We start from the raw sequence: 17,710 nt of genomic DNA, 5'->3' as shown, positions 1-17,710 counted from the left end.
AGTTTCTTATGATTTTGTAATTCTATAGAAGTTCTTTTCTATCTACGTTATACCCTCTTCTTGAAAGTGATAGTCGTAGTTTGGTTTATAAACGGAAATCGAAGATTTAGATTCACCTATATACCTTAAGGGAACAAAAAGAGGGAGCAAAAAACTATTTTTCGTGAATCATTTTCATCTTTAAGTACAAGTTTTAATTCAAATAAGTTGAAATTTGGTGGATAATTTTTGGGTTTTTTAAATTTAACAAAATACTTCTAGTTTTTTTTTAACTCAAACAAAATTAAATGTCAATTTCAATTTTGTAACTTTGAACTGTGTGGTAAAAAACTATTTTGTTTTGTATTGACAAAAGTCTAATTCCAAAGCTTATCTTAAAAAGTACTACATAATTTTTATTCGTGTGGAAAATGCATTCTTAGTATGACCTTCAAATTGTCATATCCCTATAACCACACACATAACACGGTTATCAAAAAAGTTCACAATTTGTATGCAGTTATGTTCAAATTTGATTTGATATCAGTCCCATGGTTTTAAGCCTTTTTGCCCAAGTCCCATATTATTTTGGGATTTTATGAAAGATACAAAATTGACATTATAGTCTAAGAGCCAGCGACCTAAAGTTTGCAGGTAATTTCTTAGTATTCACCCCTATGAAATATGTTTAAGGACATCCCCAGGCATATTACTGCAAAAAAAAAAGTCTCGTGAGACGTGGCAAAAACGGTCTGCCAAGCACTTGAATGTGAAAAAAATTTTAAATTAAGAACTCGACCTTAAATCAAAAAAAAAATATTTAAAGAGAACGGCAACACTTACAAAACTAAACGATACCATTTTTTAAAGGTAAAAAGTTATACTACTTTTTGGTTTTTATATAAATGTTTTTTGATGAATAGTTTTTGAAACAAAAAATTTCAAACACAAAATTTTGAAAAAAAAATTCAAAAAAAGTTCAAACAGTTTTTTTTTTCATAAAATTTACCCAATCAAGTATTATTTTTTTTTTGTTTTAATTTTTCTTATATATTTTGAGTCAAACAACGAAAACTAAAAGTCAAAATCTCTTTTACTTTTCGAGAAAACTGAAAATTACCAAACCTTCTATTTTTTCACCAACGCCAAAATTACGGCTATTAATTATGTCTTTCAGAAAGGAAGTAAGATGTTCACGGGTTTTATTGCAGGAATCGTTCAATGGGTTATAAAAAAGATAAAACCGCGGAGTGCTATTAAATGAGAGGGTGGGAACTGGAGATAGGGGTGCAAAAGCCCCCTTTTTGGTTTTTTCAATATATCTCGTAAACAAAGCATAATTTTGAGATATTGTTCTTAATAAATTTTGTAGAGAATAAAATTTCCTATAATAATAATGTTTTTTAAAAATTTATAAAAAAAATTTCCTTACCAAAACAGTCAAAACAAACAAAAAAAAAATCAAACAAAATCAATTTTTTTCGTTTTTTTACTTTTTTGGTTGTGTCTCTTATTTGGACTGAGATAGACATTAACATTGCTCTAATAAAACATAGAAGAGTAAATTTTCTTTGAAATGCTGGTCTCATCAAATTTTTTCATTGAAAATTAACCAAAATATGGCCATTTGAACCTATCTTTTTTTCGCAGATTCAGTTTTTCTCAAGTAAAAAAGAAAAATTTGAGGGGAAAGTACTATAACTTAGCAACCAAGAATTGATAGCGGTTTTTTGTAGAAGGGTTAAATACAATCATTTTTTACTATGGGAGGGGGTGTCTATCTTCCCCCGTTTAGGCGGAAGGGGTTATTAAAAAAAAGAAAAATACTTAAAATCAAAAAAATTTATTAAAAAACAACGGTAACACTTACAGTTATGAACGATACTTTTTTCGAAAGCTAAAATTATACACTAAATTTAAATTTTTAAGTTAAGTTATTTAAACCAACTATTTCGAAATAAACGATTTCAAAGTCAAAATTTTAGAAAAAAAGTTTAAAAAACACGTTGATTACTATTTTAAGAATGACTTTGGGTTTCAATACGAAGTTTATCCATAAAGTAAACAGCCTCAATTGATTTCTTATCAAAAACTGAAAATCATTATGTTCCTATGCCTTCTTGTTTTCCTTAAAAAATTAAAAAATGCAAAAACTACTTTCTTTACCAGGCTCATTCATTTATTTTGAAAACAATTGATTTAAATAACTTAACTTAAAAATTTAAATTAAGTGTATAATTTTAGCTTTTGAAAAAAGTATCGTTCATAACTGTAAGTGTTACCGTTGTTTTTTAATAAATTTTTTTGATTTTAAGTATTTTTCTTTTTTTTAATAACCCCTTCCGCCTAAACGGGGGAAGATAGACACCCCCTCCCATAGTAAAAAATGATTGTATTTAACCCTTCTACAAAAAACCGCTATCAATTCTTGGTTGCTAAGTTATAGTACTTTCCCCTCAAATTTTTCTTTTTTACTTGAGAAAAACTGAATCTGCGAAAAAAAGATAGGTTCAAATGGCCATATTTTGGTTAATTTTCAATGAAAAAATTTGATGAGACCAGCATTTCAAAGAAAATTTACTCTTCTATGTTTTATTAGAGCAATGTTAATGTCTATCTCAGTCCAAATAAGAGACACAACCAAAAAAGTAAAAAAACGAAAAAAATTGATTTTGTTTGATTTTTTTTTTGTTTGTTTTGACTGTTTTGGTAAGGAAATTTTTTTTATAAATTTTTAAAAAACATTATTATTATAGGAAATTTTATTCTCTACAAAATTTATTAAGAACAATATCTCAAAATTATGCTTTGTTTACGAGATATATTGAAAAAACCAAAAAGGGGGCTTTTGCACCCCTATCTCCAGTTCCCACCCTCTCATTTAATAGCACTCCGCGGTTTTATCTTTTTTATAACCCATTGAACGATTCCTGCAATAAAACCCGTGAACATCTTACTTCCTTTCTGAAAGACATAATTAATAGCCGTAATTTTGGCGTTGGTGAAAAAATAGAAGGTTTGGTAATTTTCAGTTTTCTCGAAAAGTAAAAGAGATTTTGACTTTTAGTTTTCGGTGTTTGACTCAAAATATATAAGAAAAATTAAAACAAAAAAAAAATAATACTTGATTGGGTAAATTTTATGAAAAAAAAAACTGTTTGAACTTTTTTTGAATTTTTTTTCAAAATTTTGTGTTTGAAATTTTTTGTTTCAAAAACTATTCATCAAAAAACATTTATATAAAAACCAAAAAGTAGTATAACTTTTTACCTTTAAAAAATGGTATCGTTTAGTTTTGTAAGTGTTGCCGTTCTCTTTAAATATTTTTTTTTTGATTTAAGGTCGAGTTCTTAATTTAAAATTTTTTTCACATTCAAGTGCTTGGCAGACCGTTTTTGCCACGTCTCACGAGACTTTTTTTTTTGCAGTAACATGCCTGGGGATGTCCTTAAACATATTTCATAGGGGTGAATACTAAGCAATTACCTGCAAACTTTAGGTCGCTGGCTCTCGGTCTATTATCTTATCATGTTTAAACTTATTCTACAGACAAAAGAAAAACAAGCTTTTAAAAAATGTTTAGATATACCATTATTATCTGCACACGGCGCATGCATGGGAATTTAAAAAAAAGTTGTACTAAAAAAAATAATATTCTTGTTTTAATCAAATTTTAGGCTGTATTTTTTTTTTATCGGTGTGAGTTAAACACAAAAATACTATATAATGGAGAGTATTGAAGTAGGTTAGTAAGTAATTTCATAAGATAAGAAATTTAACTCAATGTCAATTAATTCAATCAACCTTGAAGATTCAATCTTAAGAATTGAAGTTATGACCCCTTACATCCAATAATTTTTACTTGTGATATATACCTACCGCTCTTTCAATATGGTAACAAGAAAAAAAGCACGAAACCGAATATACTCGTATCTATAAATCTATTTAAAAAAGTGCAATTTACTAAAGATCTACCAAAGTACTTGTTAATTTTATTAAACTCTTTTATTTAAAAATGTTGACAAATAATTCTTTGCAAAAAAAGTTAATATTCATATCATAACTGTCAAACTGGCCTATATTTTCAATTTTTTTGTTAAATCTTCTTAAGAGATATTTAAGAGACTTTTTTTACTGAGCTATAAATATTTATTTTTATTTTTGCAAGTTTTTTTTTTTTGTTCAAACTCATTTTTCTTGAAATTAACTATGTCTTTTTACTGAGAAAGACTTTTATACCCGAAGAAAAAGACATGCATGATTTTTGCATGCGTATCTTAAATTAAGTCTATTTCCGCTCAATTTAAGAAGGAAGTCATCTTGGCAAAAAAACACACAGAAAACCGCTTGTTTTAAGGTGTTTTTTTTTCTCCGTGTAAGTTCGTAACGTTTGGGAAACTTTGCAAGACTTTTCATATATGAAAGTGGACTAAGTCACTTTTTGCATTGTTTAAAGAAAAACGTACATAATAATTTTCTTATAAATATTTAATGATAAAGAAGTTTATTTACTGCAATTTCACTTTCAAATAAACTTTATCCCTTATATTTTTAGGCTAGATTTGACGCCATTTTTAGGAGTGACTTGGTCCACTTTCATAATTGAATCATTTATTTGCAAAACATGATAAGTCCATAATTTTAAATTTTTCAGGAGAAGAAAAAAACGTTCTATTTTCTTTTGATATGCGTAGAAAAATTTATAAAAAATATATTCTGTAGAACTCTTGCCTCGCTACAAAATACCGTTTCGTTTTTAATTTTTGGAGCGATAGCTCAAAAGATAAAAAATAAAAACGCTTTTGGACTTATCATACTTTGAAAATAAACGGATGTGAAATTAGTTTTTAAATGGATATGCAATTTTGCTTTTAGCCCCAGTCTATCAAACAATTGTATTTGAGAATAAAATACAATGTCCGGACTGCTAATTTAACTTTAAAGTAGCTTTAAACTTAAGATTTTCAGCCATTAATCTAATATACCATTTACACAAAAAGAAGCTGTTGTTTATTTTCAAAAGATGATAAGTCCGGGACTTATTCTGTTTTTGATACTAAAAAAATATTTCGCGTAGCTGTAAAATCGGATATAGATGGAGTAGATAGTTGATATTTTAAAGACAGACGTGGTTATCCCTGGAGTACAAATTTAGTCAAAAAAACGAATTTTGAAAAAAAGTGGACTTATCATGTTTTGCAAATAAATGATTCAATTAAGGACAAGTATTTGGAACCAATTTCTAAAAATTCTTTTCCTTAAACAAATATTACCAACAATGGGGAGCGATCTTGTTAATCGTCAAAAAGATCTTAGGCCCGCTGCACACATGCTTTTTTTTTGACACCTTTGAATTATACACATTATCGTGACGCTGCGGTATTTTGGAAACGTGCGAGTCTTTTTTTTTTTCCGCCCCATCATCGCAGTGGTACCGCAGAGTGTATGCGTAGTCAATATTATTGTGAGTACTCTTAAACTCAAACTCAAAATTGAGGGCACCTTTTTCCTTGAAACGAAAAAGTGCGTCTTTTTAATGGGCAAAATAACTTGTGCCAAGATTGAGAGCGCTTTTGTCTTGAAAAAAAGAAGGGTCTATAAAAAGTGAACATAAGGGGCGATTTCGATCCTCAAGAGGTGTATAGTGTTCCCTTTATACATAGTACTCATAACTTTGTGTTGATTTCTCAAAAGTCTTTGTTTTTATATTAATTCGGTGACCATTTATTAAAAAAAAAACCTTTTGTCAAAAATGTATCCTCTATAGTAAAAATTTCACCAGTTCTCAGAGGAGGATACAGTACTGATAGCTGAAAATTTATCGTTTCAACACCATAGTCCCAAAAATTTACTTGAATATTTAACCCTATCCACACACAACCTATTAAAAAACTGACTGAAAGCTTAAGGAGACATGCGACAATTTTCATTTCTGTGTTTTTAGAGTTAAATGATGTTAACTTCATCATTTACCCTTATGCCCAGATATACATATTTGCAAATTTAGAGACTCAAACTTAATCAAAAAGAATGTGGAATTTCAATGGAACTTCCCAGGATATAAAAAAAAATATATTTTGACGGTGGTAGAGATGCCGCTTGAAATTGAACTGCGATGAAAATAACTGTCTATAAATTTCGACTTTCTCAACTCGGCCATATGTTTTTGAAAAAAAAGTGAAACCTATTTGCAAAATGTTATCCACTTCGTTCTTTTAAACAAAATTGCTTTTTACTTGTATTTAAGGTTAGTGTGCCAAAAATTATATGGGAGGTGATTTTTCGAAAAATAGCATAGGTACTTTGCAGGTCATGGCTATGCGTGAAGATACAAAGAGGGTTAGATGAGGAATTGACAAAGAAAGAATATCAATTATAACCCTCTCGGTTGTTTTAAGTTTAGTTTTTTTTTTCTATGCAGAATTAACCGTCCAGCAATCAAGTGATGATTTTTTATAGAAGAAAATGAAAAAAAAAAACAATTATTCAGTAGGTACATCAATTAACTTCTCCTTTGACTTATTTCAAATCTTTTAACTTTAATAAACTTTAATTTTGTATTGAGAATCTGTAGGGTTAAGCAATTATGTATATACAAATTATAAACCTCTGCAATTATTAAAAAGGTAAAATTGATAGAGACAGGAACTTAAGTTAGTTCACTTAAACCTTTTAAATCTATGAAAAAAGACTTCCACTTGTTCCCTTATTACGTCAATCATCAGAGTTTTTTTTTTTGTTATAATATAAAACTAGTTTCTTGTAATTTTATACACGTTTTACCAAAAAAAAAAAAAAAACAAGTTGGTTTTTTATGTTAATTAAGTTATTCATTAAATTTGGCAAAAGATTTCACTTGGAAAATTAAAGAGCCTCAGAATTGTTCAAAGTTAAATTGAATAAAATTACAATTAAATTCAAGACATGTTCGTATTCAAGTATTCATATATGGAAACAAAACTTTTTAGAATTTAGCAACTGAAGAATATGCCTTGCGAACAAATTACCGGCCGGCGCTTGCGTGGCGTTTAAACTTTAAATATATAAAATTAAATACAAAGATGTTTCATTGAAACTTTTAAATAAATAAGGAAAAAAAAAAACAAACTTACATCTACTCAATCTTTCATATCTGACCGGTCGATTTTTACCCCTCAAAGTACCATCAACTTGAAATTGATGAACTTGTACTCCTGAAGGAAGCGTTTCAGCTTGATGAATAAGATTTCTATCTTCACCGGGAGAAAAGTCTTTCACCATTTTGACTTCAATTCGTAAATTACAAAAAATTAAACAAAAAATCCAAATCGATAATATCACACAACACTCTGTCCTGCTCGACTATACGATTTCGACTCGTTCGACAGTATATAAAAATCGAAGAATAAACTTTCTTCAACAATTGTAACAGCCAAGCACAGTTGTGGTCACCGACATCGATAAAAGAATTATAAAATAAGATAAGCAAGCTCAAAATGTTATAAGCCTTTATGACAACTGGTTTGTTTGGCCACGATCAGTTATTGGGTGCTATAAATACACTCGATTTAGAATATAGTCAGGCAAAAACAAAAAAACAACGCCTAAATGTAAAGAATGGTTAACAAAAATTAAAAAGACGAAACAAAAATAAACAAAAGCTCATTTATATTATTTTGGGTCTTAAGCTTCTTCTTCAATAAATTGATTGGTTGGTTTGTCTTTCATTAAAGAAGGTTCGGAAATTGAAGGAGAAGCTTTTTAGCACATCTTTTGTTTTTGTGCGAAATTAACTTGAATCGTTATTTTATTAACAGCTTTTTTTGTACTTTTTATTGAATTGATTGTTTTTGTTAAGAAGTTGTTGGCAACTTTGAAAACTAGAGTGCGTAAGAAGTAGGAAATACATAGGAAGGTCAGAAGTAATTTTCATGATCATGGTGGTCTTCATTTGATATAATAAGCAATGATATAATATGGGTTACTGCGGCGTATACGTACTATTTTGTAGTTTTTTTTTTCAGATTGTGATTTTTGTTTATTTTTTGTGCTTTATTATGCATATTTGTATTTTATATTAAAAACTAAAACTAAAAATCGAGTAATTCACCAGTCATTGTATCTTACTTTGAACTTAAGAACATGGATCCTATAAAATCGTGCGTTGTATTTTATATTTATTCTTGGTGAAAATTTTTTTGAATAATGCTATGAATTTTCTTCACATACAAAATGGTCGAAATTTCAATTTAATTTCTTTTTAAATATTCTTCCAGCAATACTCAAATAACCAAATATATATTGAATTAAATTTTGAATAAAAGAGTTGTCTCTTTAAAATTGTACTGCAGTATTAAAAACTATTTGTTTTGATACTATTCTGAGGTTTGTCCAAAAGTGCTAGATAAGGACACCTATCCCTTTCTCCCCTACCCAATTTTCGACTTGATTAAAGTATATTTCTGACTTCTTAAAAGATGACTTAATATTTTTGTATCAACTATGACTGAATCTCAGTTATGGAGTTAAAATTTAAAATGTCAAGAGAATATTTTTAAAACATGTTTTTTTTTAACTAATGTGGTTGTAGAGTTTTAACAAACTTCAACTCAGTGAGAAATAATTTTCTCCCATTTGATAGAATAGGAAATAAATGCACATAAGTTTTAAAGTAATTTGAAAGTAAAAAAAAAATCATGTGTGCAATTCACACGTGGTTGAAGTGAAACCTTAAAAATCATTTAAAAAAATCGAAAAAATATAACTTTTTTTATTCCATCACTTTTTTTATATGACAACCTACAATAAATTTTATATCGACCATGTCTGTACAACATCTACAAAAAGAGCTAGAATTTTTTTAACAAAGTTAGTTTTCATAAAAAAAGCAAAACAATCAATCTCTTTTCTCTTCTAACGCCATTAAATCCATTTTTTAAAAGACAACCTATGATAAATTTTATATCATTATTATTTCACCTTTTATATGACTCTTCAATCATATTTCTACCATGCCTACAAAAAAAGTAAACATTTTTTAAAGCCAACCATGTCGAAATTTCAAACTCAGATTACGGTACTTCCTCTACTGCTGGCTGGCCATCGGCAACAAATCTTTAGAGGTGTTTTGAGGTATTTTTCAAGTTTTTCAATTAAACATTATATAACTTGTAGAGCACGTACCGTTATGTGTGATATATTAAATGAAAGGTAATATTATCAGAATGCGTATTAAAGTTAAATAAATTTGTTATGTGTTCTAGATCAAAAGATATAACGTGTTTAGAAAAAGAACATCTTTCCACCGTTATCTCAGAATTTTAAATATGAAATTAATTGAAATTTTGCACAATCATAATTTATTTAATTACCTATCTATCTATTAAAACAAAAAAGTTATGATCAATTGATTTTTCGTGTCGCTTTTTCGTTTCATCTTGTTTCAAATCACTACGATACTAAAGAAGTTTTCACTTCAAAAATTCTTTTAGTCCAATTTTAAATTTAAAAATTTGAAAAAAAAATAAAGACTAAAAAATCATTGCCACACATAATTATGAATAATAATAAAGTCAAATACAAATTAAAAGTACAATTCTTCGAAAAAATTGGTAAATCCAAAACCTAAACTATTATGTACAAAAAGTCAAATGCTAGGAAATAAAATATTTTTTGTGTTATGGGTTCAAAAAAAAAACAAAAAAAAACTACTTTTCTTTTATGGAAGATTTGATAGGAAATTTGTATGTTTAGTTACTCGTAGTTTTAATAATAAAGGATAAGTAACTTTATTTAAGTTGCTCTTAAAGGATTCATGGTGAATGAATTTTGGAAAAAAAAAATACCCTAAGTGAAACAAAAATTAAAAAAAAAAACAACATTTGGAAACATTTTGAATCTTTTGTCAAAAATCATAAGTTGGAAAACTTTAATTTTTTTTAATATAGAAAATAAAAAATTCTTATTCTGCACTTTAAGTTACGGATGTGCAAGTTTTAATCATAATTGTGTGAGTTATTCAAACAGTTATTAAATATCCATAGAATTTAACTTGAATAGGTACTTAGTAAGGTATTATATGGTATATCGTATGATATTTTTTAGAATAACATGTTTTTTTTTTTAAATAATTTAACGGGCGTTACATTTGATGTCTGAAAATTTTGTTTTTGATAGCAAAAACCCATATTTTGCCGTTGCCAAAGAAAGAAGTAGAAAACAATTTTTTCAATTATTGGTAACGTTTACTCCACTATCTTAAGAGTAAGTATGCCTTTAGCAAACATATTTTGGTTATTTAATTTTAAATCTATGAACTTTTATAATAATTCTTGTATAATATTAGTGGCTTTTCTTATTTTTAAAACAATGACTTCTTAACATAATTTAATAAAAATTAAACTAAAATAAAAATGACTTTAAGCCTACATCAAAAAGACATTTTTCTTTTTTAATAATTTTCTTGATCAATTTGCAATCTAAACAGCTCATCGGAAAGTATACGAGTTTTAGGGCCAATTTTTCAATAGTCAGATAAACCTCAGATAGAGCTTATTCCTAGGAACAAAAGTTTTTTATATTGACATTATTCCTCTGATAGTCTAACTGACGATTGAAAAATCAGGGCTTAATATTATTTGTCTTGTTATTTTCTTTTGCAGTCAAATGTAGTTATTTATATTGGTTGTAAGAAAATATTTTTTTAATACATTCAAGAAAAAAATCTTATATGTATGTACATATATATTGTATAACAAAATTTGCGTTAAGAAAATCCAATGCAAACCAAAAATAAAAATAATTTTCTTATTGCAAAATAATATTTTTCCATAATATTCATCGATTTTTTTCAAATTAAATTAATTATAAGCTGTGTTTTATTTTCCTCGTGATCCAGATCAGATCATTGATTTATTTGCGAAACAATAACAAAACAAAATCCTGCTTTGTAAAGCTAATAAAAACAATGATCTGATCCGGATCACAAGGAAAATAACACAGCTATTGTTAAGCTAATGAATGCACGTCAACATTGTTATAAATTTGACGAATATTAAAAAATATTTTTTGCATTGATTTTATTTTTAATACAAAATATTTTTATTTGCAAAAAAATTTTTGTTAATGCAAACTTTTCATTTTCAATAAAAAATATATATTCAATGCAAATTTGTTTTATTTGCAGTTGCATTTTTTAATTTCGAATATATTTTTTTTGTTTAATTGATATTTGTACAACCCCGAACTAGTGGACTTATCTAACGATTTTATGTTTAAAATGTAAATAATAATAAATAAAGTTCACCAAATATGCAGTTTATCAAATATGATAATATAAGAAAAATTCATCCTTCAATAAGACCAAAAATCAACTGGTGAGTTTTCAAGTGCATATTGTGATTAAAATTAAACAAATAAAGAGTCTAAACTAGAATGCATGGTTCCTTTGTGCCAGTAGTTTTATTTGGTATGATAGTTACGTATTTAAAAAAATGCATTTTTACTGTGACCCCTTCACACATTTCATGATTGCAAAACTCTCCAAAAATACCAATCGATTTTTGCGATCACTCACACCTAAAGATTCTTGAATGCTATTTGTAATTTCTATAAACTATTGATTCCAAACGAGTTTTTTCTTACAAATGAATGAACCGTTTTTTAACGGAAATGCACACAAACTTCATATTAGTTGATCAGTAGTATAAATTTGTGACCAACACCGATCATGAAATGAAAACATGTAATTAAAATATCAAAACAAAAACCTTAATCAAATGTAACTATTGAAATTACTTTTACATACATTTGTGTGCATCGAAACAAGGTAACATAAAAAACGCTTTTGTTTTCTTTAAGTAATTAGTTAATCTGTCCTTTTTTTTTAAACAAAATTATGCATATTAATCAACACAATTCCAAACAGATTGTACCTACTAAAAAAAAAATAATAAACGCCACCTACATAGTTGTTCATTTTTGCTTGAACTCAAAAAATAAATTTAATTCCATGATAAGTGTATCCCTACCTACAGTTCAATAATTTAAATTAATTGCAATAATTAAATTATTTAAGTATAATCGTTACACTTTTTTTTTATTGAGGAAATTCATTAAACAGGTGTTAACCAAATAGCTAACGAACATTTACCCCAAAACATATTTATTTCATTTTTTTTTTTTTATAATTACATATAACACAAATACGCATTCCCAAATGGCACACTTCAGTGCCCGCCAAATATTTAATTACTTAAGTTGCTACTTTGTGCCTACAAACATGTTAACTTATTTTTTTTTTTGCAGCACACATTTAACAACGTTATATTTTTCTTTATTATTATGATAGATATCCTAATCCACCCTACGATTAACAGTAAAACATAAAGTCATAAACAAAATATAATCAAACTTACATTTTGATATTCTTATTCCCCATGATGGTTGTTCTGTCATACTAATTTAATTTACTTATCACTTTGCACTTTTTTTTTTTTTTTTTGTTTATTTTACTTAATTTTTTGGCACAATTTGGATTTTCAAATTTGAATAAATCCAATTCGTTAATAATTCTTCAACAGTCACTCAACAAAAAACTTGAAGGACACAACACAATGAAGTATGTGGAAAATTTGAATAATTTTACTATTTTTTTTTAAATTTTATTCAAACAAATTCTTAATAATGGTGACTTAAAAATTTTGTTTAATAAAAATGATAACAAAAATTAAACTAAATAATCAAACAAAAAAATAAATAAAGTGAAATAATTTATTTTTTTTAATTCTAAGGGTTGTCAGTTGCTATTCTTTTCTTCGTTTAATTTTTTTAAAATTTTTTTCTTTCCGGGGTTTACAGGTGTTGAAGCAAAAAACGATACGACAACGACGATCACACTTTAGGAATGATTAAACGGATTCCGATACAATTCACTTTATACAAATGAGATGACACTTGGGGTTAATTCCACTGGCAATGACAGTTTAAACGGTTTTTTTTTTCTCTGTTTGCTTGTTAGCAAAAAAAAAAATAATAAAACAACTGTGACGACAGACAATACGGCTGGAAGGTGAAAAAATGAAAGCACCTAATAAGAGCGACGCGCTTTTGAACGTAAGAGATTTAACAGCTCAAGCTAAATAATTGTTTCTTTATATTAAAAGAGCTAAAGCCGGAGCGTACAGCGTCTGTTCGCTTTGCTAACCAGAAAGTGAATGAAAAATTTCAAGCGATCGATATGCTGTCTTGGCCTGGTCTGGGGTCTGGCCATATACCTGTGATACTCTTTTTTTTTTTCAATTTTACTTTGTTTTAACTCTACAGGTGCAGGTGTGCCTTAAAAGCCATATTCTGGTCATGTTAACAACAATTATATTGTGGCTCTTTGAAAATGTCCATGGCCTTAGGGGATTTACACAGAGTAAGTTTTTTGCAAACAGGTAAATGCAAAGTTTCGCATAAAGTGACTTTTCTCTCTGAGCCGGAATTTTTTTTAACAGGGGTTGTGTTGTGTAGCATGTGCAGAGGGGTCAGCGTGTGGCTTGACAAGACAGTTAAACCACGCCATCAATTATTGATATTTTACACTAAAGCATTCGATGGGAAAATGCAGTTTCATAGTTATAGCTGATCTCGATAGTAAATACATCTCTTAAGAGTGATGGTGGGAGGAAAAAAAATAAACAAAGTAAAGCACCGGTATCAAACAAAAACGTTATCAAAAATATACCTATCAAGTCTCCACGACTCTACAACACACGAGAGATGTTGATTAAAGAACAATAAAACGTTGACAGAGAGAAAACATCATACAGATCTGTTAAGTGTTGCCGCATAGTTTTATATATATTTTTTTTTTTATTTCAAGTAAAAGACCAATTTAATACATCAATATAACTTCTGTAGGCACACCTCTTTTTTGCGAATTTGGTTTATACTTTTTCATGTCGCTAGAACTTTTTTCGGTCTCACTATTTTATAGAGAATCATATATGAAATTGATGTAGAATTTTCTGAGGAATTCGAATTTGTACTCACAATTTTTATTTTTGTCCATCCAAATTCGCACCCGTGTGCCGACAGAGGGATATTTTACTGTGATTGTAAGAAGTGTTTCAAAATATTTTAATATTTTTCAATAAACAGCGTTAAATTCTTTACGTGTTAAATGCAGGGACATAGCTCCATAGGACATAAGTCCATAATGGAGTTATGTCCCACCTTAATGGGACATAAGTCCAAAAAATAAATTTAGGGAGCTAGGTTTCCCCTCTAACCCCATACTTGAGCTCAATAAAGGTTTTGGAGTAAGTGCGAGGTTAGGTATATCTAAAGTATCTAAAAAAAACTACACATTTAATAGAAACTTTTCAAAGACGGTTCAAAAAAACCGTTAATTTTTTTCTATAACAAATATCAAAAATCTTCTTCGGGCTCTTATTCTAACATTCTTTTAATTTTTATTTGGGTTTCCTGTAGTTAAAAAATCTTTTAATTTATTTAATTTAAATCCTTTGAAAAAAACTCAAACGGCAAAAACATACATATTTCTTTTCAGTGTATATTATGAAACTTTTCCCAATTAAACAATTCGTGTATCAACACAAAATTTCACTTATTTTAAAAGATCTACTTTTAAATTCGATACACCGCTTAAAAATAAAATGCAAGCCTTGCTCTAACTTTTCTAACTTGCTCTTAATTTTCAAATCACATACATCCTTACACCCGTTTAGGGTGAATGGATGGAATGGATTGACGCACAGACGTACAGACGCAGTGGATCGAAAAGCTGAAAAAAGCTGACACCGGGCTATTACTTTTGAATTAATGAACGGATTTGAATAATTTTTCTAACTAATTTGTTCTAAGAATGTCAATAATGTCATGGACATTTAGCAAAATTAGAATATTTCAATTTGAAAATCTGCTAAAAATTTTGGTTTTTTCAGTTCAAGTTAGCGGTTAATGACAAAGATGCTTAAGCATCTTTTTAAATTTAAAAAAAATTTAATGACGATTTTCGTATTTCGAACATAAACCTACAGTTAAAATTATAAAAAATATTTCATATTCATTGGAAGTGCAATTTTTCAATAACAAAAATAAAAGTTTGTAAAGTGTTCTATTCCTTCATCTTTTAGTATCTTGTATATGTTTAAGGAACGTTTTGAATAGATCATTTATTGGATAAAATTTGTGCAGTCCATCAAAACTAGTCTGATACCAAATCACCTCCAGTCTTATTATGTTAGAATGGGTCACTGTGGCGTATGCGTAATATTTTTTTTTCTGTAAAAAAAACTTAAACATGTTACCTATACATAATATAAAATTTTTATCAGTGATCAATAAAGGCAACTAATTGATCTCTTTTACTTATTTTAGAAAATTTAAAAGATGTTCATAACTGATCATTTGAATTTTACAAGTAAGTTGTAAAGATAAACGAGGTGGTGATGGATTTAAATGCTATTTTTTTCTAATAAATACATTTAATTTACAATACATTTTGGATTTGTTTATAAATTGGACAGTTAAAGTTTATTGTTCCTCGCATATTCCGAGGAAAAAAAATTTTGTTTTCATTAATTAACAGACATTTGAGAGTACGCGAAGTGTATTTGTTTTGTAAAAAAAAACGCCCTGTCTCTTTTGCGCAACTATCTGATTTTTTGTGTTAAAAATAAAAAAAAGGTGTATCATACGGTCTTTGAGTTAGGTTTACTGACAAAAATCTTTTGAATATTTAAAGAAGATACATTTTAATTGATGTTTTTTTATGTTCTTTCATTTAAACATTCGTATATGTTATGTATGTAGTTGGAAAAATTTGATTTAATAAAACATTTTTTTTTTAATTCGCAGGCAATTAAAAAAAAAATTTTTTTTATGTTTCAGGATTTAAAAGAATTAAATTTCTAACTTCTAATTAATTGTTTTATTAGTATGCACACTGAAAAAAATTTTCACCTATAGTTTGTTATTCACTTCTTCTTTAAAAGAATTTTGGAACGTAATTATTTCATAAAAAAAAAAGTGTAATTTCCTATATTCCGATTTTGTCAGTACTCTAGATGAAAGTTAGTATTACAATTAAAATGGCAACCCTGCAATATGTAATATGCCGTCTAGTTGATGTCTACAACCAAAAAGTGTGAATTTATATGTAGAGCAATGTGCTTATAAGTAAATAAATGGATAAATTATAACAGCATCGCGGGGATCTTTTTGGAAAAGTACTCGATAGACTTGTTTTGATTGCTTAAGCTTTATTTTTTTTATTACACCTTTCGTCCTCCCTTTGGATGTGACATAACAAACTTTTGTATAAATTTATGAATTTGCACATTATTTAAATTTATTTCTTGATTTTTTTGCGACACAAAGAATGTCAAAAGAATTTTGGTAGGTTTAATAAAATCTCTCGATGATGTATACGAATTGGTAAAATAAATATTGACTATCAACAGATCAATGAATCAAATTGATCGTGAAAAAAAATTCTTTGTATTTTAAGTATAGCTGTTAATTTGAAAAAAAAAAAAATAAATAAATAGATAAATATTTAAATAAGAAACAAAAGTGAGTCGGATTTGATTAGGTTGTGTATAGTGGAGTAACTAAAGCTCAAAAATTGGCAATATTAGGGAACCCGGCCGAACAGTTTAGATTTTGATGATCTTTTTTTTCAAACGTCGGTAATTAAAAATACTTTAAAGTCTATAGATTAAAAATTGCCGGTGTTGCCGTTTTGATTTTTTAAATTTATTTGAAGATTTTTGTGAACAAAAACAAATTTTTTTCAAAAATTTTTCTTAAATTTCATAAATTAATTGATGCCAAAAGATTGTCTAGGAAATACAAGGAAAAAAAATATATGGGAGTGAGGGACAATCTTCCATAGTTCAAGCGATAGATGCAATTTTCTTATTAATTGACTTCAAACACAAAAAAAAATATTTGAACACAACGGCAACACCTACAATATTCAAATATACATTTTTTAAAAGCTAGAAGCTTAGTCATATATGTAAAATTAAAATTAAGCTAATTGAATGAACGGCTTTTGAAAGAATGGTAATTGAACTCAGATTTTGAAAAAAAAAATTATTGAAAAAATTTTAACATGTCGTTTTTTAAACTTGGTCGTAATATAAAATGCATTTATTTTCAAATTTTTTTGGCAGCATTTATTATGGTTTCAAATTATAAAAGGAAATGTCAATATGTATTACGGTTTAAGAAAAAAATTAAAAAGTATTTCATTTCCGAAGAACTTTTTTTAATAAAAGTTTTGAAGAAAAATGTAACTTATTTTTTTTTTTTAAGTTCAACATCTAAACATAAAGTTATTTTTTATTCATTTAATAACTCTTACTGTTGAAAGTTAAATAGCAAAAAATTAAAGTTCCTATTTCCCACAGTCTTTGAAATAATTAATTATTTCAATGCAAAAATTCAGTTTTAATAAAAAAAAAACATTGAAATTGAAGTAATTTTTCATTTTTTTTTTCAAAAGTGTGATATATTTTACCTTTTTTGCTTCGAAATTCAACTGATAATATTTATGGCCAAACATTTTTTTTAAATAAATTCATATTTTATTAGAAAAAGTTTGGAAAAAAGTAATTTTAAATTTTTCTAATAACATTTTTTTTTTTTAATTCTGAGTTTGAGGACCATTTTTTCAAAAAGTCTTGATTAAATTTAGTGGATTTAAATTTAAGAGATAAGAATGAGCTTCTGGCTT

At 27.4% G+C, this 17,710-nt stretch overlaps 1 protein-coding gene across 2 annotated transcripts in view; it reads right to left on the bottom strand.

Moving 5' to 3' along the window:
• LOC129912730 (putative inorganic phosphate cotransporter) overlaps window positions 1–13,456 on the bottom strand; it is a 33,495-nt gene extending 20,039 nt beyond the window's left edge. The window contains exon 1 of one of the 2 annotated variants that reach the window (XM_055991116.1): window positions 12,375–13,456. In XM_055991116.1, coding sequence (XP_055847091.1) covers window positions 12,375–12,414 — 40 coding nt within the window. In that variant the 5' untranslated portion in view covers window positions 12,415–13,456. Of the gene's footprint in view, window positions 1–7,091; window positions 7,265–12,374 lie in introns of those variants that run through there. The other variant, XM_055991105.1, reaches the window with a different exon arrangement.
• Between the last annotated feature and the right edge of the window lie 4,254 nt (window positions 13,457–17,710).

This window comes from Episyrphus balteatus, chromosome 1 (assembly GCF_945859705.1).
Source record: "Episyrphus balteatus chromosome 1, idEpiBalt1.1, whole genome shotgun sequence".
NCBI lineage: Eukaryota > Metazoa > Arthropoda > Insecta > Diptera > Syrphidae > Episyrphus > Episyrphus balteatus.
The sequence above is the reverse complement of the archived record's forward strand: the minus strand, read 5'-3'. Positions and strand labels throughout refer to the sequence as shown.